This window comes from Cherax quadricarinatus, unplaced genomic scaffold (genome assembly GCF_038502225.1).
Source record: "Cherax quadricarinatus isolate ZL_2023a unplaced genomic scaffold, ASM3850222v1 Contig4918, whole genome shotgun sequence".
Taxonomy (NCBI): domain Eukaryota; kingdom Metazoa; phylum Arthropoda; class Malacostraca; order Decapoda; family Parastacidae; genus Cherax; species Cherax quadricarinatus.
In genome coordinates this window covers 1-26,180 of record NW_027199944.1, presented here as the reverse complement: position 1 = coordinate 26,180, position 26,180 = coordinate 1, and the positions used below count along the sequence as shown (strand labels likewise).

The window sequence follows — 26,180 nt, the reverse complement described above, 5'->3', positions numbered from 1 at the left end:
AAAGAGATAGAGAAGATGTTGGAAGCTACGCATTCTGTCAGAGAGCGAGCACTTCATGTCTATGAGACTGGCAAAGCTCATACAATGGGTAAGGCTTTCTTGGATTTATTTCTGGCAAGACAGTGATAGTGTGAATGTTGGTGAAAGTGTTTTTCAGGTCACGCCGTCTCCATGGGAGACGGCCAACATGTTAAATATTCTCTTCACTTCCTTGCTTATTTCTTTTTACCACATTGCTGGTCCCCCACTGAGGTTGGGTGACCCAAAAAAGACAGTCACAGTCTGTCTTGCCGGAAGTGTGCAGACAACACTTAATCATCTGTACTGTAACATCCTCACCTCGCCTTCAAAGTGCCACCTACTTTTAACATCAGTTTTAATTTTATCCCCCACCTGATTTACCCCCTGTCTTTCTACCCATCTTCACCTCCAATGTTTCCTAACACATTTTAACTTAATAATTATGGAATTCATACTGTTGGGAGGATATTGATGCAGTCTAATTTGTTTTGGAAAAAGACATTTACGCACACTTCAGGACTGAAGACATCGCTCATGGCAAAACATTTCCTCTTACAAATGTCCTGAAGAGTACATAAGTGCGTATATCCCAGGTGTGCTAGACGAGAGCTGCACACCCACCAAAGATGATAAATTCATCATAAATATTAAACTCACTAGATACTATAATAATGGATCATAATAGGATACTATTTTATGATAATAATTCATGAACTGTTAAGGTTCCCTTCACTGTATGTGTGTTTTCTTTGTGACTTCTCTGTTATGTGTTTAACTTCTCCGTAAGGTCCTACATGCACTAGAAGACAAAAAGAATGCAGATGTAATATACACAGACTTTGCAAAAGCCTTCGACAAGTGTGACCATGGCGTAATAGCGCACAAAATGCGTGCTAAAGGAATAACAGGAAAAGTTGGTAGATGGATCTATAATTTCCTCACTAACAGAACACAGAGTAAAGTCTGAGGCAGCTACGGTGAGAAGCTCTGTTCCGCAAGGCACAGTACTCACTCCCATCTTTTCTCATCCTCATATCTGACATAGACAAGGATGTCAGCCACAGCACCATGTCCTCCTTTGCAGATGACACCCCGAATCTGCATGACAGTGTCTTCCATTGCACACACTGCAAGTCTCCAGGCAGACATCAACCAAATCTTTCAATGGGCTGCAGAAAACAATATGGAGTTCAATGATGAGAAATTTCAATTACTCCGATATGGTAAACGTGAGGAAATTAAAACTTCATTGGAGTATAAAACAAATTCCAACCACAAAATAGAGTGAAAAACTAACGTCAAAGACCTGGGAGTGATCATGTCGGAGGATCTCACCTTCAAGGACCATAACATTGCATCAATCGCATCTGCTAGAAAAATGACAGGATGGATAATGAGAACCTTCAAAACTAGGGAGGCCAAGCCCATGATGACACTCTTCAAGGCGCTTGTTCTATCTAGGCTGGAATATTGCTGGACACTAACACCACCTTTCAAGGCAGGTGAAATTGCTGACCTAGAAAATGTGCAGAGAACCTTTGCGGCACGCATTACGGAGATAAAACGCCTCGGTTACTGGGAGCACTTGAAGTTCCTGAACCTGTACTCCTTGGAACGTAGGTGGGAGAGATACATGATTATATACACCTGGAAAATCCTAGAGGGACTAGTACCAAACTTGCACACGAAAATCACTTACTACAAAAGCAAAAGACTCGGCAGACGATTCAACATCCCTCCAATGAAAAGCAGGGGTGTCACTAGCACGTTAAGAGACAACACAAAAAGTGTCAGGGGCCCAAGACTGTTCAACTGCCTCCCAGCATACATAAGGGGGATTACCAATAGACCCCTGGCTGTCTTCAAGCAGGCACTGGACAAGCGCCTAAAGTCGGTACCTGACCATCCGGGCTGTGGCTCATACGTTGGTTTGCGTGCAGCCAGCAGTAACAGCCTGGTTGATCAGGCCCTGATCCACCATGAGGCCTGGTCACAGACCGGGCCGCGGGGGCGTTGACCCCCAGAACTCTCTCCAGGTAATAACTTGATGACCTTGTGATAAACAATTACAGTATTTGACTCACGAAATCGTAATGACACGATTGCAAACAAACTATACCCCGGCCGGGATTGAACCCGCGGTCAGAGAGTTTTGAGACTCTCTGACTGCGGGTTCAATCCCAGCCAGGGTATGGTTTAATTACAGTATTTATTATTATACAGATTCTGGCATTATACAGTACTGCTCTACCTTCTTTCTAGTGCTAGAAAACATACAACAACATAAATTATGATTGATGGCTATGAGTTATTCTTGTATTATAATCAGTAAATTACTGTACCTCTTCAGTAGCATAATATAACTGCTAGAAAAGATATTTCTCTATGGGGAAGTGGAACAGAATTCTTCCTCGGTAAGCCACGTGTGTCGTAAGACGCGACTAAAATGCCGGGACCAAGGGGCTAGTAGCCCCTTCTTCTGTATACATTACTAAATCTAAAAAGAAAATCTTTAGTTTTTCTTTTTTAGGTCACGCTGCCTAGGTGGGATCTGGCCAGTTTGATGAAAAAATGGCAGAATAGATAATTGCATTGGGCTAGATTTCATTCGGTATAGTAATGATGATATCTTTAACAGATAGTTTGCTTATAGACAAAAATCTGCATTTCTTATGTTCATCTTGTGTTAAAGTACGAGACTGCGACAAAAGACTTGAGTGTGTCTCATATAATGTTAATATTGAGAGTTTGAGTAATGTGGAAATTTTCTACATAATTTCACAGGGAATTTGTTTCCTTTAAGAAATGAGCTCATAAAGAGTTAGCAGCTGTAGTATTATTATGTACAGTTCTTGCTAATATTTGTGCCGTTTTGTCTGTTATTTCTTAGCTTCAGTGGACCTGGTGAAAGATCTACAAATTTCTGGAGGTTTGTTAAATTTAATCCTTTTCTTTTATTTTAGATAACTTTCTATAGTAGACAGATAACCTGCACACGGGAGAAAGTTATAACGTTTCAGTCCGACTTTGACCATTAACTTGACCATTAGTGGTCCAAGTCACACTGAAACATTATACAGTGGTACCTTGGGATACGAACAACTCAAAACTCAAACAATTATGTAAGTGTATTTATGTAAGTGCTTTCGTAAGTGTATTTTTGGGGGTCTGAAACGGATTAATCTAATTTACATTATTCCTTATGGGAACAAATTCGTTCAGTATCAGCACTCGAACAGCCTTCTGGAATGAATTAAGTTCATATCCCAAGGTACCACTGTATTAAGTTTTTCTCTTGTGTATTGTTCCAGTCACAATTTTGTGAATTTGTATTCTTTGCTTAGTAGCTTTAGAATGGACACAAAGATCAACGTGTAAGAGGATTGCATGGAAATTAATGTTTGGTATGAATAAAATTCCAGGTAAAAAGTTCACTTATACAGAATAAGAAACTTGAGGAAATATTGATGGGTAATGATAAAATACTGAAGAATAAATTTATTTTCTATAGAGTTGTTGAATTAATAGGACCAACAACCTGTCTTTATGAGCACTGTAATACCAGTAATAGACTCTTTGATCACATTCTTATCCAAATTGATTATATACACAGTCGAGCTTCACTTATACAGCATGTTAGGTTCCAGGCTACTGTAGGGCCTCACTTACAGCAGGTTAGGTTCTGGGCTACTGTAGGGCCCCATTTATACAGCAGGTTAGGTTCTGGGCTACTGTAGGGCCTCACTTACAGCAGGTTAGGTTCTGAGCTACTGTAGGGCCCCATTTATACAACAGGTTAGGTTCCAGGCTACTGTAGGGCCTCACTTATACAGCATGTTAGGTTCCATGCTACTGTAGGGCCCCATTTATACAGCAGGTTAGGTTCTGGGCTACTGTAGGGCCCCACTTACACAGCAGGTTAGGCTCCAGGCTACTGTAGGGCCCCATTTATACAGCAGGTTAGGTTCTGGGCTACTGTAGGGCCCCATTTATACAGCAGGTTAGGTTTTGGGCTACTGTAGGGCCCCACTTATACAGCATGTTAGGTTCCAGGCTACTGTAGGGCCTCACTTACAGCAGGTTAGGTTCTGGGCTACTGTAGGGCCCCATTTATACAGCAGGTTAGGTTCCAGGCTACTGTAGGGCCCCATTTATACAGCAGGTGGGCTACTGTAGGGTTAGGTTCCCCTGTACTTATACTTAGGTTCTACTGAAGGGGCTACTGAAGGGGCAGGTTAGGTTCCCAGCAGGTTAGGTTCACTTATACAGCAGGTTAGGTTCTAGACTGAAGGGGCCCCACTACTGCTGTAAAGTTAGGTTCTGGGCTACTGAAGGGGCACTTATACAGCAGGTTTTCTAGACACTGCTTCAAATGCATCTGATAACATGTTTGCACTGTCATATATTAAGTGAGCAATAGAGGTAGGCCTAAAAAATTCATGTACAATACACACACTTAACATATTTTCATCCTTAGCTTGTAGTGAGTGATGAATATATTTATTTTAGGATGTCTAAATAGATGAAGAATGGATATAACTGAAAACTGCTGCATTAGCAAAACGCTGTAAAGTGGAACGCTGTAAAGTGGGGCCCTTCTGTACTAAACATTTCTTCCTGCGTAAGCCGTGCATGTCGTAAGAGGCGACTAAAATGCTGGGAACATGGTGCTCGTTACACTTATACGTATTCAGTATGTTGATATATAAAATATTATAGTAATTGTTTTTCCCCTAGTGACTGTGGACTACATAACAGATGAAGAGAATATATTACCTCGTGCTGGTGCTATTACTGTGGGAGGTCTTGCTGGTCTTGTTATTGGAGCACGCAAGAGAGGAGGTTTTTTTAAGAAAGTTCTCTATACTTCTACTGGTGTTGTTGGTAAGTTACAGCATGTAGCTGTACTTGCTTCACAAGTTGTTTCTTACTACCAAATATTGTACAATAGTCATTGCATAATTTTTGCAGTAATATTGTCTTGAATTAGAAAAATAGTTAGCATACTGATACAGGTCGACCATCACTAAATCGGTATCGTTGGGACCATTAAATTCCTTAAGAGACTCATGTATTGATCTGATAGTTAACTGCACTCAATAGGCGCCTCATAAAATGGGTGCAAAAGTTACGCTAGCTGAAATTATTGTCAGATTAGTGATGGCACTGGATTAGCGATTGCCGCATCAATGATGGCCGACCTGTATATATTCTCTACTTGATACAGGCTACTCTTGCATAACTTAGTGCAGTGATAGATATGGGGAAAAATTGTGAAATAAACTCGTTGAAGAGCAGGAGTTGGATGGGTACAGTTAGACAACACTGTTTTAATAACCATGACTCAAGACCCTTTAATATATATTAGCAGCAGATAGCTGATGCATTGCTGATATAAGGATAAAGTTATCATGTGTTGGATAAACCAGGTTGTGATGTTTGTTCTAGCAGACTGCTAGAACAAACAGCCTGGCTACTCAGGCCAGACTTCTAGGTAGATGATGCATTAAATATGGTCACAGGTGAACACTTCATCAAAGTGTCAAGTACTATTACACCTTGTTGATATTTATGTAACAGTCCATCTCTAATATACTACCTACAATTTTCTTATACTTTAGATATGCACTCAATATGGACATTAAATTTTAAGTTGTCTATTGCTGCGGTGGCTGCTGCTGCTGCTGCTGCTGCTGCTGCACTGTCTGCTGCGGTGGCTGCGGGTGCTGCGGCGGTGGCTGTGGCTGCTGCGGTGGCGGCTGCAGGTGCTGCGGCGGTGGCTGCGGGTGCTGCGGTGGCGGCTGCGGCTGCTGCGGTGGCTGCGGCTGCTATTTTGTTTTGTTTTTGTTATGCACATTAATGAAGTTAATATTGTATGGTTTAATATTGACAGGTGCTGCTTCTCTCTGCTATCCTCGCCAGGCCTACCACATATCTCAACAAGTGTTTGGCAATGTTAAAGATTATGCTACTATTGGCTACAACTTTATTGCTGGAGGTAATTATGTTGAATGTAGGTAGTAGGTTGGTAGACAGAAACCGCCCAAGGAGGTACTACCGTCCTGCCAAGTGAGTGTAAAACGAAATCCTGTAATTGTTTTACATGATGGTAGGATTGCTGGTGTCCATTTTTGTCTCAAACATGCAAGGTTTCAGGTACATCTTGCTACTTCTACTTACTTAGGTCACACTACACATACATGTACAAGCATATTTATACACACCCCTCTGGGTTTTCTTCTATTTTTCTTACTAGTTCTTGTTTATTTCCTCTTACCTCCATGGGGATGTGGAACAGAATTCTTCCTCCGTAAGCCATGCGTGTCGTAAGAGGCGACTAAAATGCCGGGAGCAAATGGCTAGTAACCCCTTCTGTATATATTACTAAATTTAAAAGGAGAAACTTCCGTTTTTCCTTTTGGGCCACCGCGCCTCGGTGGGATATGGCTGGTGCGTTGAAAGAAGAATTATGTTGAACCATACATAGTGTCTTTTTCCACATTACAGGAGGGCCCCACTTTACAGTGGTTCACTAATATGGACATTTCAAATTATACCCAAAAATTCGTTTATACGGCTCCTGATTCGACATTATGGTGTCTGCCCACCATCCATCCACTTTGTCTACATCCTCCGTGACCTCTGCGTCTCTCTATTATATCTGGAAACTTTCCAAAGTTTCAAGCATTTTAAGATTATTGCATATTTTATACATAATCTGTTTTGCATTACAATGACATCTAAAGGTAGTTGTGATAAGAGGAGGAGTTGTAAGACTCTTTATTTTAAGTGGATAGTCAGAAATGATTAAACTCAGTGAGCAAGGTATGTATGGCAGAGATAGTACTGATAATTGTACTTGTGTATATCTGTACTTAAATAAACTTGCATACCTAAATAATGTATATTTGAGCTGATTTTCTCTATTCTGTTTATTACAGTATACAGTACACTACTGTAAAAACATTTAAAAATACACCAGAAATGATATAAATGGTGCAATGGTGACATTAAACCAATATCAAAGATGGTTGACGCAAACTCGCTACCATTATAGTATGCTCCTCACTTAGCGATGAATTCATTTACCAGTGTGGTCTTAGGAACGGAACTCCATCATTAAGTGAGGAGAGGCTGTAATAATAATAATAATAATGTACTGTATATTCATTTTGCCTTATTATTTTTTAGGCCTAGTTCTATTGGTAACTTAACCCTTTGACTGTTTCAGGCCCCTCTCTGAAACTGTCATTCTATGTCGCCAAATATTCGAAAAAAAAAAATTATTTTTTCTTATGAAAATGTTAGGAATATTTTTACTAGTGTTTTAAGCCTAAAAAAAAATTTTTGCCATCAGTACTTACCGAGATATAGAGCCGCAAAGTTTGCAGAAATTGACGTGCGTACGGCAACAGCGGCGACTGCCGCCCACCCGGTATTCTTTTATTTACTCTAATTCAAAGGTTTCTTGCATTTTTCAATATTTTTCTTTTCCAGGTAACTTATGTGGCCTGTGAGACCAATGTAAGGTGCATTGTTCAAATATACACTCATTATTTACAACACAATAACAGAACAAACTTTATCACTATTAGTTTGTGTATACACTTTGTTTACACAAACAAACAATACAAAACAATGTTTATTACTATTGTTCCATAATATATATACATATGTACAGTCACTAAACACGTTCCTAGAACTGCTGCAGCTTGTGGAACTCTTTGAAACATGGGTATATGCAGAGGGGCACTTCACACTCCTCACACATAAAACGAGTGTCTCTGCGTGTTTGTGGGCGTTTTGTGGTATGCATACATACATAACACCTCTTCTGAGCATTTTTCTTGGCAGTAGTAGGAGGCAGTTGTATGGGGTAGTGATCACCAGGCCTCAAACGAGATGACGTCTGTGGGCGCTGGTCTATTGCAGGAGTTGCTCCTTTGTACTTTGCAATTATTTGTCTGATTACTGACAGGCAAAATTCACCATATTTTGGTGTTTTGTTGGTCTTAACTTGTATATGTTATAAGCATTTAGCATAGAGATATCAACAAGATGGAAAAAAAGTTTGATATACCACTTATAACTCTTGCGTACACAGTCTGCAAACCCAATCTGCATGTCACATTTGTCCACTAAGCGCATATTGAGGTTGTAGTCCATGACAGCTGCAGGCTTTAGAATGGGTTCATTGGTCTCTCTGTTGTCCCTGCCACTGGGTACCATTTCGTTTGTGTGAACTGATGTCAACAATGTGACATCACGTTTGTCATGCCACCGAAATGCCATGATGTCATTGGCAGCAAAGGCTTGCACCTCACCTCTGCGAGTGCCAGCGTCGAACCTTGGCATATGTTTGCGATTACCACGCACTGTGCCACACACATCTGTCAAGTTCACTCGCAAGAAATCACTGAGTAAGGGGCTTGTGTACCAGTTATCAGTAAATAACATATGCCCCTTACCAAGATATGGTTCCATCATTGTTCGAACCACATCACCAGAGATACCCAATAACTTCATGGTATCTCTTAAAGTATTACTGCCAGTGTACACAATAATATCTAAAACAAGACCACTTCTGCAATCACACAGTACAAATAGCTTTATACCAAAGCGTTTCCTCTTGCTTGGTATATATTGCTTGAATGAGAGTCTTCCTTTGAATAAAATCAAGGACTCATCAATAACAAGCTTCCTGAAAGGATAAAAATACATGCAGCACTTTTGTTTCAGGTACATAAACACATTTCTTATCTTATATAACCTGTCGCTTCTGTCAGGCCTGGTTTTGTCTGAAAAGTGTAACATACGCAACAGTATCAGGAAACGATTGACACCTATAATGTCACTAAAACCTGGAGTTGAAATCAGGCGATCTGTTGTCCAGTATGTGGTGACAGTGTGCTTATACACATGTGGCATAAGCATTATTGTGGCAAAAAACAGGTACATCTCTGCCACAGTTGTCTCCTTCCACTTGTGTAGCCGTGATTTTGGTGAGAGAATTGTATTTGCCATGGTGTATTCACAGTATGTGTTGGTTTCCCTGACAATGATGTCCATCAGGGGTTCATCGAAGAATAACTCAAAGCAGTCCAGTTCACTGGCATTGTTCCCAAGTGGACAAGATGGCTTTATTCCACTTTGTGTTTCATCAAAGTCATGGGGACTGGGAACAAACTCGTCACCGTCCTGCCAATCCCAGATGCGGTCTGCTGGTGGGGTCTGGATATTGTACCGTGGTTGTGGCTGTGGTTGTGGCTGTGCAGGTTGTGGTGGTGCAGGTTGTGGCAGTGTGGGGTAGGGGGAGGCTGGTTGTTCTGCTGAGTCAGCCGCGTGGCTAGTAGCGTGGCCCGGTGATGGTGCCACATGGGCCGTGCCACCCTCACTATCACCACCACTGCCTCCTCCCTCACTATCACCATTCATACCCATCGTTACAATATCGTCATCTTCACTATCAGGTCGTGGTGTTGGGCCACGGGATGTGCTCCCAGAGTTTCTCCTTCCCCTTGGAACAACATATGAAACACTACCAGACCGCATGCTACGTCGTACATACTGGCGCTTCACTGGGGAATATTCACTCTCACTGTCACTAGAACTGCTTTCAATGACTTTGAAATCACTATCACTATCACTATCACTATCACTGCTATCATCAGGGTGTTGTACACGACCAAATAGTTTCCTCTTTCGTCCTGGTACAGGCGAACGTGAACGTGAACAAGCCGGCACAGCACCAGAGGTCGAAGGTTGTGGGTCATCTGGGTTTTCGTCACTATTTACGTTATCCTGGGCACTTTTTTCGGTAACACTCACTTGAAAACCCTTGAATTCACTGTCACTGACACTTTCATCGCTGTTAGAGCTATCACTTGGGAACAAAAGACCTCCAATCCGCCGAGGAGTGAGGAACTTCTTACCGAGAGGCATGGTGAAAATGGACTGACAACATGGCGTTCCCACAATGCACCGCTAGGTCCCAGATTTTTTTCACAGGGTGCACACCGACCACTGAGACCCATTCTCTCCCGTGTAGGCCTATCAGGCCTTTGGCGCTCGATTTGAAGCCGCTAGAATTTGTGCGTATAAATACGTCAGAAACATTGGCTCGTAAGACGTATTTATACGTCGGAAACAGTCAAAGGGTTAATACACCTACCATCCAACTTACGACCTGCTCGACTTACGACCGTGTTTTTTATGCCAAATTTCTGGGAAATAAACAATTATTTGTGTTGTACACAGTGTTTATCCTAAACCTTACAGTATAAAATACAGTACTACCAACATAAAAAGTGAAGTAAAACATGAAATACCAAAATAAAACAATAAAATAAAGTCATTACAAAAATGTGATGTTGATATTCAGTAGTAAAGTTCGACTTACGACCATTTCGACTTACGACCGGTTTCTCGGAACCGAATTCGGTCGTAAGTCGGATGGTAGGTGTACATGATTGTGTAAACGTTATTAGGCATTTAAAAGTAAAAAAAAAAAATTCCCTTTACAGTGATTTTCACTTTACGGCAGTAGCCTAGAACCTAACCCGCTGTATAAGCAGGGCCCCTTCTGTATAGGTTTGGCTCACTTGTATGCAGTGACCCATTTTAAGCAGTAATTTGCTGTATTAATTCACTGTTAGGTGATCATCCAAGCCAAGCACCACATATTATAACATGTTACATAACTGATCTATGTTGGCATTTATAAGACCAAAACAAAGAAAAAAGGGATATCAAATGAGCATATTTTGAACAAAATCCTATTGTATGTAGTACAATATGTTTGATTTATGTAAATTTATTTCATGCAGCACCTAATGTATTAAGCATCAGATACCTGTATTTTACAATTTAAGAAGCACACAAGCTTTAATGATAAATCTTGGCATTTTCTGTATATTTTATATTTCTCTACTTATAAGTGTGTTGAAAGTTAAGAAATTCAAACTTAATACTGGAGTGTTGAGACGATGTTGCTTTACTCATGGCTAATATTTGTCTTATTTTCACCAAGAATAATTATTTATATCTTGTATTTTGCCCTGTTTGAGAAAATATTTTTTAATGAAGCATGTATAATGACATTTACACATCATAACATAATCTTTGTGTGTATTCATTACAGTAAAACCACAGTCAAAAGTGTCAGCTCCAGTTGAACACAAGGAAGTAGCTACTCCAACTGCTGCTGAGGTTATCACCACTGAACCAACAGGGAAGGAACCAGCACCAGCAGCACCTACAACAACCACACAGTCAGAAGGTGCTGAGGTAAGGAGCGTTGTACCACAAATTATCTCCCTCCAGAAGTTACCTGCTCCGTTTGATACGCTAGCACAACAAGCGAGTGACATAACACTGTGGGGTTTTAGACTAATAGACCGAACAGACACCGTTTCCCGATCCCCAACCGACCTAGTGCTGTCTGCAGAACCAACAGTTCCACAAGGATTTGGGAGTGTTGAAGACTCCAATAAACTTACTGCTGAAATGACCATTGAACATAAGGCAAATAAAGTTGGTGTTCAAGTTAAGGACATAGGCAAGGGTAAAGATACGTATGTACCAGAAGTAGCTGAGCCTGTTCTGAGACATAAAACTTCAGATATTGCTACTGTAGATATTGTAGGTACAAAGAGTGATATAGGTGTCGTGAAGACTGCAGATTTTGCAGAAACAAAAGTTGCAGATGTCAATGCAGAAACTACTGTTCAAGATCCAGTGGATGGAGAGAGTATATCAGAGAAAGTTGCATGTTTTGTGGAAGAAAAAGCTGCAGAAGTTGTGGTAAAGGCAGCACAAGAAGTAGAGAAAGATGCAGCAGATGTGGCTGCAGGAGCAGAATTTATAGAAGAAATTGGTAGCAAGGTGGAACCTGTTCTAAAAACTGCTGAGAATGTAATGGATGCTGCCAGCAAAGCAGCTCGTTATACTCCAGGAGTGCCAGAGACAATAACAGAGAAAGTAGCGTTAGTGAAAGATGCAGTCAAGGAGGCAGATACAATTGTCAAAAATGTCACAGGTGTAGCAGAAAGTGTAGACAAGGCTGCTGAAGAATTTAAAAGAGAAGCAGAAATAATAATAAGCCAAGCTACAGAAGTAGTGGAAAGTGAGGAGAAGAGAGAAGAAATATACGAGAAAGTTGTTGACTTTGTGACGGGTGGTGGTGGGAAATCAGCTGTATCAGATGAAGTGAAAGAAACATCGAAGGTACCAGACACTGCTGTTAGAGATGCATGTACAGAAATATATCAAGAACCCAGTGCTGATATTACAGATCAGCTGAAGCTGTCAGACACACATGAAAAAGAGCTGTTACAAACACAAGGAGAGCCTGGGCAAAGTCCAGATACTGATAGAAAAGTTATAGGCAGTGAAGCAGACAAGTCTCTCACTATTACAAAAGACACTGATATTAGTATTGTCTCAACACCTGATAAAAAGGGACTATTTTATGAGATTATTAATTTCTTCTCCAAAGAAAATAAAGTAACTCCAGTTGTTGAACATGGAACCTCTGGTGAGGACACTTTCAAGACATTACATATTGAACCTGAGACGACTACTGATGATGTACTTGCCTCTTCAAGAGAAACCCCAGAGAAGGCTCAAGCCAGGTTGACACCTGATGATACAACAGTTACTCCTACAGGTTTGTCCAGTCTTTCAAAGGATGAAACGTTACCACATAGCATTGGGGAAGTGCTTGAGCCAGTCATTGAGAGTGTTGCAAAAGATATTGTAGTTGATGTTGCAGATAAGGCATTGAAAACGGTTTCCGAAGTTGTTAAGGAAACAGCAGAGGATGTGGTGGGAAGTGTGTCTGATGTGCTTGAGGTAACAGATGTGGTTAAGGAGATAGATCAGAAAGTTGTACCTGTTTTGGATGACATAAATAAAGCAACAGAAGAGGTTCCAAAGGTTCCATGGGTGACTGAGTCTGTGGCAGTGACGGCTAAGTTTATTAATCAGATATCAGAAGAAACTGAGAATGTGGTTGAGACTGTTACTTTTGTTGCAGAAGAGGTCCATGATGTTGCAGAAAATATAAAAAATGAAAGTATAGCAATTGAACATGAGGCTGCTGAATTAGTTCAGAGTGAAGAAAAGAGAGAAGAACTAATTCAAAACATCATTGATTATGTTGCAGACAGTAAACTTTCCTCACTGGGTAAAACACAAAACCAAGATAATGTAGAAGTATCGGCTCCACCTGCAGAAACTTCAACACAGTCAGTAGTGAAGGAAGGTTCACTGGACCAGCCTGTAAAGGTTGTCTCAGATCACGAACATGACCATGTACCACCCGCTGCTGGAAAACTTCAGCAAAAAACAGCAGCCGAACCTTTTATAGAAAAAGCCGAAGAAACAATTGATACAGAAGAGGCAAACCATGTGGCTCAGGAAACAGAAGATCCAAACACAAGTACTAAAAGTGTTGCAGCAGTAGATAATATACCAGAGGCACAACAAATCTCACATGAGGTTCCTAACATTTTAAGGAGTCCAGGTCCAGAAGTTATTGAGCAGCCTAATAGCATTCTTCCTGAAAAGAAATCTTTCATAGACAAAATAGCCAAGATGTTCAGTGATAAAAAGGAGCCACTTTCTGTTCCTTCTGGAGGTACAGCTGAGATTTCTAATGTGAATTTATCGTCAGATGCATTGACAGAAGGTTCAGTGTCAGTGAAGACAGAGAACTCCCACAGACAGTCTACATATGTATTAAGCTCCAGTGAAAGTAAACAATATACACCAATGCCAGATTCAACAATTCCAACACTTGGTGAGGTTCAAGAACCTTCACAGGGTTCAGATTCACTTTTGAGTAGTGCTGAAGAGTCTGCATTACAAGCGAAGGATAGTTCTGATACTCTGGCTAAATTAGTGTCCACTGATGACAAGCCTGTAGCCCCATCACCACTAGACACTCGAGCCACATTACAGCAGGAAAGGTTAGCTCAGACAGGACCAATAACCAAAGATGTCACGCAAAGTTCAACTGCTTCAGGTGGTGTTGTGAACGATTCAGAGCTTTCACTTGTGGACAGAGTTGCTAACATATTTACAAGGAAGGAAAGTGTTAAGGAAGAGACTGTTCAGTCATGTAAAAATATTGAATCTAGAGTTGCTGAAGAGTCAAAAACTGAGATGGCCATTGATGACAATGCTAAAATGTTTGTGGTCAGAACAAATCCAAGAGTTGGTGTGGACCAACTGAGTGAAGGTGACCACGACAAGAATGCTGCAGCTGTCCCAGTGTGGCGCGGCTCATTCAGGGTACAGTAAAGGCGTATTTTTTGTTGTTGTTGTGATGCTTGTTAACAATAGTGCAGCTGTAGCTCACTTCGTGGCTTAACGTTGCTCTGGGATTTTTCCTAACTTCACACATGGGTATAATATTTTTCCTAATCTCTCGGGACATGTTAAAAATATAAAATCCAGATATAATAGAATGCAACTTAAGATATTTGTACAAGAAATAACTTAATTCAGCATGAATTGGTGTACTGGGAAGTACAGTGTCTGCACTCTGAAGGATTGGTGAGGATATTGCAGCTCACAGGGTTATTAGTTTTGTAATAACTGCACTCTTCTGCCAAGACAGCTATTGAATGAATGATGATGACTATATTTCCTTTTTTTGGATCACCCTACATCTGTGGGAGACAGCTGGTGTCTTAAAAATACAAGATTCTTTTACACTAAATGCTGGTTTGTAATGTATTATATATATATAAATGTGTGAATAATCTTACCTCTGCATGAAAGAGTAATTATAGTGGATACTTTGAGTATACCTGGAGAGGGTTCAGGGCTCGGTGCCCCCACGGCCGGATCTGACCAGGACGCCGGCATTCATTCAAAATCCATTTGTTTCATCATTGCAAATGAACAGTTGCACACTAGACACATTTCTGTGCAAATATTCACACACACATACACACACACACACACACACACACACACACACACACACACACACACACACACACACACACACACACACACACACACACACACACACACACACTCACTCACTCCCTCCCTATTTATTCATACATTGTAACAGGTGATTTTAAGTACAGTACTAAGAGATAGACTGGGTAGCTTAGGGGTTTGGTATAGCCAGTAGCACATGGTTTACTAAGCTTAAAAAATGTAATACTGTAACAAGTTTGTTTATTAACTAGCACAGTACAGAATAATGAAGACAGCACACCATTAATACTAAACCTTGTAGGCAAAAAGAAAAAAGAAAAAATTTATATTATGAAATGGTTGCCAGGTGTGGCTTATTCCTGCTCCTCATTTTCTCTTGCTTGACTTTTATCTGTATTTAATGTTAGTGTGACTTGTAAATGGTCCAAGTCGGACTGAAACGTCGTTCTAATCTCTATGGAGATCACAGTAGACCTGGAAAACCTCCCAATGTCTAGCAGAATCCTGGCAATGCATGCCATTGTAGGGATGTGAAAGTTATGTTCATAAGTGCAGACCACCTTCACCTCCACTTTGCAAGTTGAGTCTCTGACAGTGTGTGGGTGACCAATACACACAACTTGGGTATGTTTATTTCAGTTTTACTTACCCAGCGGGCACTGGAAACACCTCACTCCTAACCTCCAAGCATGTGTACCTCCCTGACAGGATAAATAAGAGAGCATTACTTACTTATTTCCTTGGAGAGAAGACGTATTCTATACCTTTATGCTTTTTAATAATTCATCTGATCAAGCTTATTGTGAGTCAGGGTTTATTTTTGCCCTTTTGCTATTAGTATTTGTTAAATTTTTTGCCAGCAGGATAGATGAAGTTCTTAATTGAATCATTATTTTGAAGTCTAAAAGCACAGGTGCTCCTCAACTTATATTTCACTTTATAATGGTGCAGAAACAATTACCTTTTGAAATGAAACTTAATTACCCAACATAAGACAACAGGTCTGTAACTTGTATTCATTTACTTACTTTGCAATGCTGGTATTTAGTTACAGTAATTATTTACTTATTGAGTGACATTGGATATTTACTTAGTCATTTATTTATCATATATTCATATACCAACACTCTAGTATGGGTGTGAGGCATGGGAGGAGAATGTTGCAACAAGGAGAAGGCTGGAGGCAGTGGAGATGTCATGTCTGAGGGCAATGTGTGGTGTGAATATAATGCTGAGAATCCATAGTTTGGAGATTAGGAGAAGGTGCGGGATTACCAAACCTGTTATCCAGAGGGTGGAGGAGGGGTTGTCGAGATGGTTTGGACGTGTAGAGAGGATGGAACGAAATAGAATGATTTTGAGTGTATAAATCTGTAGTGGAGGGAAGGCAGGGTAGGGGTTGGCCTAGGAAAGGTTGGAGGGGGTAAAGAAGGTTTTGTGTGCGAGGGGCTTGAACTTCCAGCAAGCGTGCATTAGCACCTTAGATAGGAGCAAATGGAGACAAATGGTTTTTAGGACTTGAGGTGTTGTTGGAGTGTAAGCAAAGTAACATTTATGAAGGGATTCAGGACGGACTTGATTCCTGAAGATGGGAAGTACAGTGCCAGCACGGTGAAGGAGGGGTGTTAGTGTTGCAGTTGTATAACTGTAGTGTAAGCATGCCTCTGGCAAGACAGTGATGGAGTAAATGATGCTGAAAGTTTTTATTTTTCAGGCCACTCTGCCTTGGTGGGAAACGGCCAATGTGTTAATAAATAAAAAAAGTATTCATATTCAACTTGCGATATTTTTGACTTACGAAGGATTTGTCGGAACATAACCCCATCATGAATTAAGGAGCACCTGTAATATTTGGGGAGGTTGGGTAGTGGTTAATTGTGTTTGTGATTATACCTGTACATACTTTGAGGTGCTGTTATCTTGGTCTAGACATGATCGTGAACAGAGGCAAACGGTTGACACACTACATGTAATATCTACGAAAATTTCATATTTATTCTAACTTTACATACCCATGTGTGTACAAAACAGTTTTTTAATAAAGTTTTTTCTAAACAGCTGTTTGCTTTCAGCTGCTTATGGAAGCAATATTTTGGTTAAATTAAAATGGTTTACATTGTTTTCATAGTTATACAGTAGTTCACAAATAACCTGCACATAAAAAAGAGAAGCTTACGACGACGTTTCGGTCCGATTTGGACCATTTACAAAGTCAGTGTGACTTTGTAAATGGTCCAAGTCGGACCGAAACGTCGTCGTAAGCTTCTCTCTTTTATGTGCGGGTTATTTGTGTATCGTTCCAGTCACGGTATTGTGCCTTTTTTTGTTATTTATACAGTAGTTCTTGGGTTATATTTTGTGAAGTTCCACTTGGTAGTTTGCTACAGCTGCCATAGTCTTGCTTATTTAAACTACTGGATTTCATTTAGCTAACTTTTTCTTTTTGCTTTTTCCATTCGAGCTTTTCACTTCCTCTCTCTAACTTTGTAAATTTCTGCAAACTTGCTGAGGATTCCCTTTATTCTTGTCCCACCTTCTAGTTACTCAGTGAAAGCATCTAACAACTTTGTTTTGCTAGCCAACCAGGATGTACAGTCTTATGATTGGTCTTTTGGGGCTCTTTCTAGTTATTAATCTTTAATACTAGAGGGGACTTGTAATGCATGTGATTGTTCCCCTTCAGGAGGGAAAGTTACCAGACTAACCAGCTTGCTTATGTGATTGTTCCTCTTCAGGAGGGGAAGTTACCAGACTAACCAGCTTGCTTATGTGATTGTTCCTCTTCAGGAGGGGAAGTTACCAGACTAACAAGCTTGCTTATGTGATTGTTCCTCTTCAGGAGGGGAAGTTACCAGACTAACAAGCTTGCTTATGTGATTGTTCCTCTTCAGGAAGGGAAGTTACCAGACTAACCAGCTTGCTTATCATGTGATTGTTCCTCTTCAGGAAGGGAAGTTACCAGACTAACCAGCTTGCTTATCATGTGATTGTTCCTCTTCAGGAAGGGAAGTTATCAGACTAACCAGCTTGCTTATCATGTGATTGTTCCTCTTCAGAAAGGGAAGTTATCAGACTAACCAGCTTGCTTATCATGTGATTGTTCCTCTTCAGGAAGGGAAGTTATCAGACTAACCAGCTTGCTTATCATGTGATTGTTCCTCTTCAGGAAGGGAAGTTATCAGACTAACCAGCTTGCTTATCATGTGATTGTTCCTCTTCAGGAGGGGAAGTTATCAGACTAACCAGCTTGCTTATCATGTGATTGTTCCTCTTCAGGAAGGGAAGTTACCAGACTAACCAGCTTGCTTATCATGTGATTGTTCCTCTTCAGGAAGGGAAGTTATCAGACTAACCAGCTTGCTTATCATGTGATTGTTCCTCTTCAGGAGGGGAAGTTATCAGACTAACCAGCTTGCTTATCATGTGATTGTTCCTCTTCAGGAAGGGAAGTTATCAGACTAACCAGCTTGCTTATCATGTGATTGTTCCTCTTCAGGAAGGGAAGTTACCAGACTAACCAGCTTGCTTATCATGTGATTGTTCCTCTTCAGGAAGGGAAGTTATCAGACTAACCAGCTTGCTTATCATGTGATTGTTCCTCTTCAGGAAGGGAAGTTACCAGACTAACCAGCTTGCTTATCATGTGATTGTTCCTCTTCAGGAAGGGAAGTTACCAGACTAACCAGCTTGCTTATCATATGATTGTTCCCCTCAAGGAAGGGAAGCTACCAGATTAACCAGTTTGCTTCGTGCTATTTATGTAGTCTCTGATTCATTAACATTTACACAGCCATTTAATATCTATTGACTCCCAAAGTGATATTTTAATATAAAGTTCTTATAATTTTAATTAAGATTTATCAGCAAGGCATGTTGTTTATAACTTTAATATTTTGTTAAGCAGAGTATAAACACAATAACTGTAAACATCTCAAAATTTATATTCAGTTTAAGTTAAATTAACAATGTTAATCTTGATACCCCCTAAATTGAAAGCCACTTTGGTACTGGCCTTTTTTTTTTTTTTTAATTCTACGATGGTAGAGAATATTTTTTGGCAGTTAATGACACCAACAATATCAAAATTTGATATATGGTAATACAGAATTATGCAGGTCCAAAATTGGAGGTCAGTTATTTTGGCCACTTTGAGTCATTTTATGCCAATTCTTGTACTCAAACCACACCATTCCTTGGGTATTCTGCTAATAATCCATTCTTACTATCCATTGATGGCAAAAAAATGCCCATTTAACCCTGAGAACTACCTTATTGAGGTCCCAGAAGTTGGTAATTTAGCTAGTTTTACTTTACGGTACTTTGAACAAATTCCAATTTAAAAAAATTCATAACACACTGTAGGTATTGCAGCCGGTACAGCAACCTTCCCTCTGTTCATTAATTGTGACGCTAAGTTTCTCCTATCATAACACCCTCCATTTGGAATCCATCATCATTCACAAAAATTTGATGTTTTTTATCTATCTTGACTGATGAACTATAATCAGGAATGCTTGGTCATGGTTTAGGCCATCCCAGTAATTGAAAATGATGAGTAAAAATCCATAAATACACCTGAGATTAGGGGCCTCCCTACCCATCCCCTGGAAAATAGCCAAAATCAACTATTTCTGTCTCTTTGAGGCTTATTTTGGGTCAGTTTTGCTAGTATATCTTCTGGCCTATCCATTGATACCAAAAAGCACTCATAAAACCATGAAAACCACCCTAAAAAATGCCCCAAAGTAGCTATTTTAATCCATTACCATCATTCACTGCTGAATCAAGAATTTTTGTACCGTGCACACCCACTGCTCAGTTTCATTCGCTCATGTCTAGGTCAAAATCTGCCACCCACACCAAATTTGAGGCTACTATGTATGATGTGTAAATCTCTGTCATTGACACTGATTCCCCTGATGTAAGTCTGTAACCAGCAGTGAAAGGGTTAATAACATTAATCTTAGTAAGGTAAGGTTCCTTAGTCTTGGTGGAAAATGAACATTTGTAGATGTACCATTTTTTTTTTTTTTTTTTAACACACTGTCCGTATCCCATGGAAGCAGGGTGACCCAAAAGAAAAAACAAGTCTCCTTTCAAATTTAGTAATGTATACAGGAGAAGGGGTTACTAGCCCCTTGCTCCTGGCATTTTGGTTGCCTCGTACGACACGCATGGCTTAGAGGAAGAATTCTGTTCCACTTTCCCACAGAGATAAGAGGAAATAAACAAGAACAAGAACTAGTAAGAAGATAGAAGAAAACCCAGAGGGATGTGTATATATATGCTTGTATGTGTAGTGTATATGTAGTAGGTTGGTAGACAGCAACCACCCAGGGAGGTACTACCGTCCTGCCAAGTGAGTGTAAAACGAAGCCTGTGATTGTTTTACATGATGGTAGGATTGCTGATGTCTTTTGTCTGTCTCATAAATATGCAAGATTACAGGCATGTCTTGCTACTTCTACTTACACTTAGGTCACACTACACATACATGTACACATTTATTTATACACACTCATCTGAGTTTTCTTTGATTTTATCTTAATAGTTCTTGGTCTTATTAATTTTCCTTTTATATCCATGGGGAAGTGGAATAAGAATCTTTCCTCCGTAAGCCATGCGTGTTGTAAAAGTCAACTAAAATGCCGGGAACAATGGGCTAGTAACCCCTTTTCCTGTAAAGATTACTAAAAAGAATAAGAAGAAGAAAATTGTCAAAGTGGGAAGTCTGAATGTGCGTGGATGTTGTGCAGATGATAAGAAAGAGATGATTGTGGATGTTATGAATGAGAAGAAGCTGGATGTCCTGGCTTTAAGTGAAACAAAGCTGAAGGGGGTGGGAGAGTTTCAGTGGAGAGGAATAAATGGGATTAGGTCAGGGGTTTCAAATAGAGTTAGAGCTAAAGAAGGAGTAGCAATAATGTTGAAGGATAAGCTATGGCAGGAAAAGAGGGACTATAAATGTATTAATTCAAGGATTATGTGGAGTAAAATAAAGATTGGATGTGAAAAGTGGGTTATAATAAGCGTGTATGCACCTGGAGAAGAGAGAAGTGTAGAGGAGAGAGAGAGATTTTGGGAAATGTTGAGTGAATGCGTGGGGAGTTTTGAATCAAGTGTGAGAGTAATGGTGGTTGGGGATTTTAATGCTAAAGTGGGTAAAAATGTTATGGAGGGAGTAGTAGGTAAATTTGGGGTGCCAGGGGTAAATGTAAATGGGGAGCCTTTAATTGAGCTATGTGTAGAAAGAAATTTGGTAATAAGTAATACATATTTTATGAAAAAGAGGATAAATAAATATACAAGGTATGATGTAGCACGTAATGAAAGTAGTTTATTAGATTATGTATTGGTGGATAAAAGGTTGATGGGTAGGCTCCAGGATGTACATGTTTATAGAGGGGCAACTGATATATCGGATCATTATTTAGTTGTAGCTACAGTTAGAGTAAGAGGTAGATGGGAAAAGAGGAAGGTGGCAACAACAAGTAAGAGGGAGGTGAAAGTGTATAAACTAAGGGAGGAGGAAGTTCGGGTGAGATATAAGCGACTATTGGCAGAAAGGTGGGCTAGTGCAAAGATGAGTAGTGGGGGGGTTGAAGAGGGTTGGAATAGTTTTAAAAATGCAGTATTAGAATGTGGGGCAGAAGTTTGTGGTTATAGGAGGGTGGGGGCAGGAGGAAAGAGGAGTGATTGGTGGAATGATGAAGTAAAGGGTGTGATAAAAGAGAAAAAGGTAGCTTATGAGAGGTTTTTACAAAGCAGAAGTATTATAAGAAGAGCAGAGTATATGGAGAGTAAAAGAAAGGTAAAGAGAGTGGTGAGAGAGTGCAAAAGGAGAGCAGATGATAGAGTGAGAGAGGCACTGTCAAGAAATTTTAATGAAAATAAGAAAAAATTTTGGAGTGAGTTAAACAAGTTAAGAAAGCCTAGGGAAAATATGGATTTGTCAGTTAAAAACAGAGTAGGGGAGTTAGTAGATGGGGAGATGGAGGTATTGGGAAGATGGCGAGAATATTTTGAGGAACTTTTAAATGTTAAGGAAGAAACAGAGGCAGTAATTTCATGCACTGGTCAGGGAGGTATACCATCTTTTAGGAGTGAAGAAGAGCAGAATGTAAGTGTGGGGGAGGTACGTGAGGCATTACGTAAAATGAAAGGGGGTAAAGCAGCTGGAACTGATGGGATCATGACAGAAATGTTAAAAGCAGGGGGGGATATAGTGTTGGAGTGGTTGGTACTTTTGTTTAATAAATGTATGAAAGAGGGGAAGGTACCTAGGGATTGGCAGAGAGCATGTATAGTCCCTTTATATAAAGGGAAAGGGGACAAAAGAGACTGTAAAAATTATAGAGGAATAAGCTTACTGAGTATACCAGGAAAAGTGTACGGTAGGGTTATAATTGAAAGAATTAGAGGTAAGACAGAATGTAGGATTGCGGATGAGCAAGGAGGTTTTAGAGTGGGTAGGGGATGTGTAGATCAGGTGTTTACATTGAAGCATATATGTGAACAGTATTTAGATAAAGATAGGGAAGTTTTTATTGCATTTATGGATTTAGAAAAGGCATATGATAGAGTGGATAGAGGAGCAATGTGGCAGATGTTGCAAGTATATGGAATAGGTGGTAAGTTATTAAATGCTGTAAAGAGTTTTTATGAGGATAGTGAGGCTCAGGTTAGGGTGTGTAGAAGAGAGGGAGACTACTTCCCGGTAAAAGTAGGTCTTAGACAGGGATGTGTAATGTCACCATGGTTGTTTAATATATTTATAGATGGGGTTGTAAAGGAAGTAAATGCTAGGGTGTTTGGGAGAGGGGTGGGATTAAATTATGGGGAATCAAATTCAAAATGGGAATTGACACAGTTACTTTTTGCTGATGATACTGTGCTTATGGGAGATTCTAAAGAAAAATTACAAAGGTTAGTGGATGAGTTTGGGAATGTGTGTAAAGGTAGAAAGTTGAAAGTGAACATAGAAAAGAGTAAGGTGATGAGGGTGTCAAATGATTTAGATAAAGAAAAATTGGATATCAAATTGGGGAGGAGGAGTATGGAAGAAGTGAATGTTTTCAGATACTTGGGAGTTGACGTGTCGGCGGATGGATTTATGAAGGATGAGGTTAATCATAGAATTGATGAGGGAAAAAAGGTGAGTGGTGCGTTGAGGTATATGTGGAGTCAAAAAACGTTATCTATGGAGGCAAAGAAGGGAATGTATGAAAGTATAGTAGTACCAACACTCTTATATGGGTGTGAAGCTTGGGTGGTAAATGCAGCAGCGAGGAGACGGTTGGAGGCAGCGGAGATGTCCTGTTTAAGGGCAATGTGTGGTGTAAATATTATGCAGAAAATTCGGAGTGTGGAAATTAGGAGAAGGTGTGGAGTTAATAAAAGTATTAGTCAGAGGGCAGAAGAGGGGTTGTTGAGGTGGTTTGGTCATTTAGAGAGAATGGATCACAGTAGAATGACATGGAAAGCATATAAATCTATAGGGGAAGGAAGGCGGGGTAGGGGTCGTCCTCGAAAGGGTTGGAGAGAGGGGGTAAAGGAGGTTTTGTGGGTAAGGGGCTTGGACTTCCAGCAAGCGTGCGTGAGCGTGTTAGATAGGAGTGAATGGAGACGAATGGTACTTGGGACCTGACGATCTGTTGGAGTGTGAGCAGGGTAATATTTAGTGAAGGGATTCAGGGAAACCGGTTATTTTCATATAGTCGGACTTGAGTCCTGGAAATGGGAAGTACAATGCCTGCACTTTAAAGGAGGGGTTTGGGATATTGGCAGTTTGGAGGGATATGTTGTGTATCTTTATATGTTTATGCTTCTAGACTGTTGTATTCTGAGCACCTCTGCAAAAACAGTGATAATGTGCGAGTGTGGTGAAAGTGTTGAATGATGATGAAAGTATTTTCTTTTTGGGGATTTTCTTTCTTTTTTGGGTCACCCTGCCTCGGTGGGAGACGGCCGACTTGTTGAAAAAAAAAAAAAAAAAAAAAAAAATGTGTAGTGTGACCTAAGTGCAAGTAGAAGTAGCGAGACGTACCTGAAATCTTGCATGTTTATGAGACAGAAAAAAGACACCAGCAATCCTGCCATCATATAATGTACCATGTACAGTAATTAAAAGATATATCATTCCTTAACCCTTTAACTGTCGCGGCCGTATATATACGTCTTACGAGGTACCGTGTTTGACGTATATATACTCATAAATTCTAGCGGCTTCAAATCAAGCAGGAGAAAGCTGGTAGGCCCACATGTGAGAGAATGGGTCTGTGTGGTCAGTGTGCACCATATAAAAAAAATCCTGGAGCACGCAGTGCATAATGAGAAAAAAAAACTCCGACCGTTTTTTTTTTAATTAAAATGCCGACTTTGTGGTCTATTTTCGTATAGTATTTATGGTTGTATTCTCGTTTTCTTGGTCTCATTTGATAGAATGGAAAACATATTATAGAAATAGAGGTGATTTTGATTGATTTTCCTATAAAAAGAACCTAGAAATGGAGCTTAAAGTAGGGGAAATGTTTGATTTTTGCCAATGTTCAAAAGTAAACAAATGATGCCATTGTCCAATAAATGTCCAACTAGCCATTCTAATATGCAGTCATGAATGGGTTTATGTTATTTATAAAATTATTACAGTATTGCAGTAGTCTGCATAATAGTAAGTCTTCTATTTTTTGTTTGAATAAAAATTCAAAATAGAAAGCAAGAGTAATATCAGAGGGGCCTGGAGACATGACTGATGAGCAAAGAAAATGTTACCTTAGAGCCAGGAATGTCTGCATTGTTCATTCTGGACCTTATTTTGAAATTGTCATATTTTTTAGTTTTCGTGAAATTGGCCAAATTGCAAATTTCTGACCACATTATTAGGTAGTTGAAATCGGTAAATGGACAGTTTCTTGTATTCAATCGATAGAAAAAATGGAGTTCTAAAGAAATAGCTATGAGTTTGGGCAACTGGAACAATGGAATTAGCCGAAAATAGGGCTCAAAGTGGGCGAAATCGCCGATTTGTAAACAGCGCCGAGGTCGCTAACTTCGCAAGAGCATAATTCCGTCAGTTTTCCATCAAATTTCGTTTTTTTGGTGTCATTACAATCGGGAAAAGATTCTCTATCATTTCATAAGAAAAAATAATTTTTTTTTTTTTTAAATTTTGCGACACCAGGAGACACCTCAGGATTGGAGAGTTGCGACAGTCAAAGGGTTAATATAAAATTTTCAAGCATATTTTTAAGGCATTTCAAGTTAACAAATCTACTTTAAAAGTATAACTTATAACACACAATTATAAATCAGAGTCAAATCAACCTAATCCAGGTGTTACCCACTTATGGTCAGGTCAACAGAGGTCATGTTATACCTGTTTGTGGTGAAGGTCAACCTGTATCTTACTTATACCAGGTGACAAGCCTATGTGATATGGTGTAATGCTACTGGTACTTTGTTTAAGCGTGCTTTTTCTATCATTTGTTTTCATTGTGAAATTGCTGGTATCAAGAGATGTACTCGTATTACACCACTTACTAATTTACACATGTTCACATGTATAGTGTGAACATTATGCAGAGAATTTAGAGCTGAGAGATTAGGAGGAGGTGTGGAGTTGCCAAAAGTGTTACTCTGAGGTTTGTGGAGGGGTTGTTGAGATGGTTTGGACAAATGTCGGAGAAACATAGAATGACCAGGAGGGTATTTGAATCTGTGGGAGGGGGAAAGGAGGAGCATGGGTCACCCTAGGTTGGAGGGAGGAGGTAAAGGAGGTTTTGAGTTCTTTGGGCTTGGACATCCAACAGGCCTGTGTGAGCATGTTAGATAGGAGTGAGTGGAAGCAAGTGGTTTTGGGAGTGTGAGCAAGGTAACATTTATGAAGGTAATCAGAGGAACTGATTAACTGGACTTAAATCCTGGAGGTAGTGAGTAGAGTGCCTGTACTCTGAAGGAAAGCTGGAGAGGTAGAGAGTAGAGTGCCTGCACTCTGAAGGAGAGCTGGAGAGGTAGCGAGTGCCTGCACTCTGAAGGAGAGCTGGAGAGGTAGCGAGTGCCTGCACTCTGAAGGAGAGCTGGAGAGGTAGCAAGTAGAGTGCCTGCACTCTGAAGGAGAGCTGGAGAGATAGCAAGTAGAGTGCCTGCACTCTGAAGGAGAGCTGGAAACATTGTGGTTTGCAGGATAATCTGAACTATGATGT

General features: G+C 40.1%; 1 protein-coding gene across 2 annotated transcripts; it reads left to right on the top strand.

Moving 5' to 3' along the window:
- Positions 1 to 14,378, top strand: LOC128704687 (MICOS subunit 26/27; the record flags this gene model as incomplete). Of its 2 annotated transcripts, XM_070081907.1 has the most annotated exon segments (5): positions 1 to 88; positions 2,912 to 2,950; positions 4,759 to 4,905; positions 5,915 to 6,019; positions 11,162 to 14,378. In XM_070081907.1, coding segments are annotated over 5 exon segments (3,543 nt in total), but the record flags the coding sequence as incomplete, so codon positions are not given.
- Between the last annotated feature and the right edge of the window lie 11,802 nt (positions 14,379 to 26,180).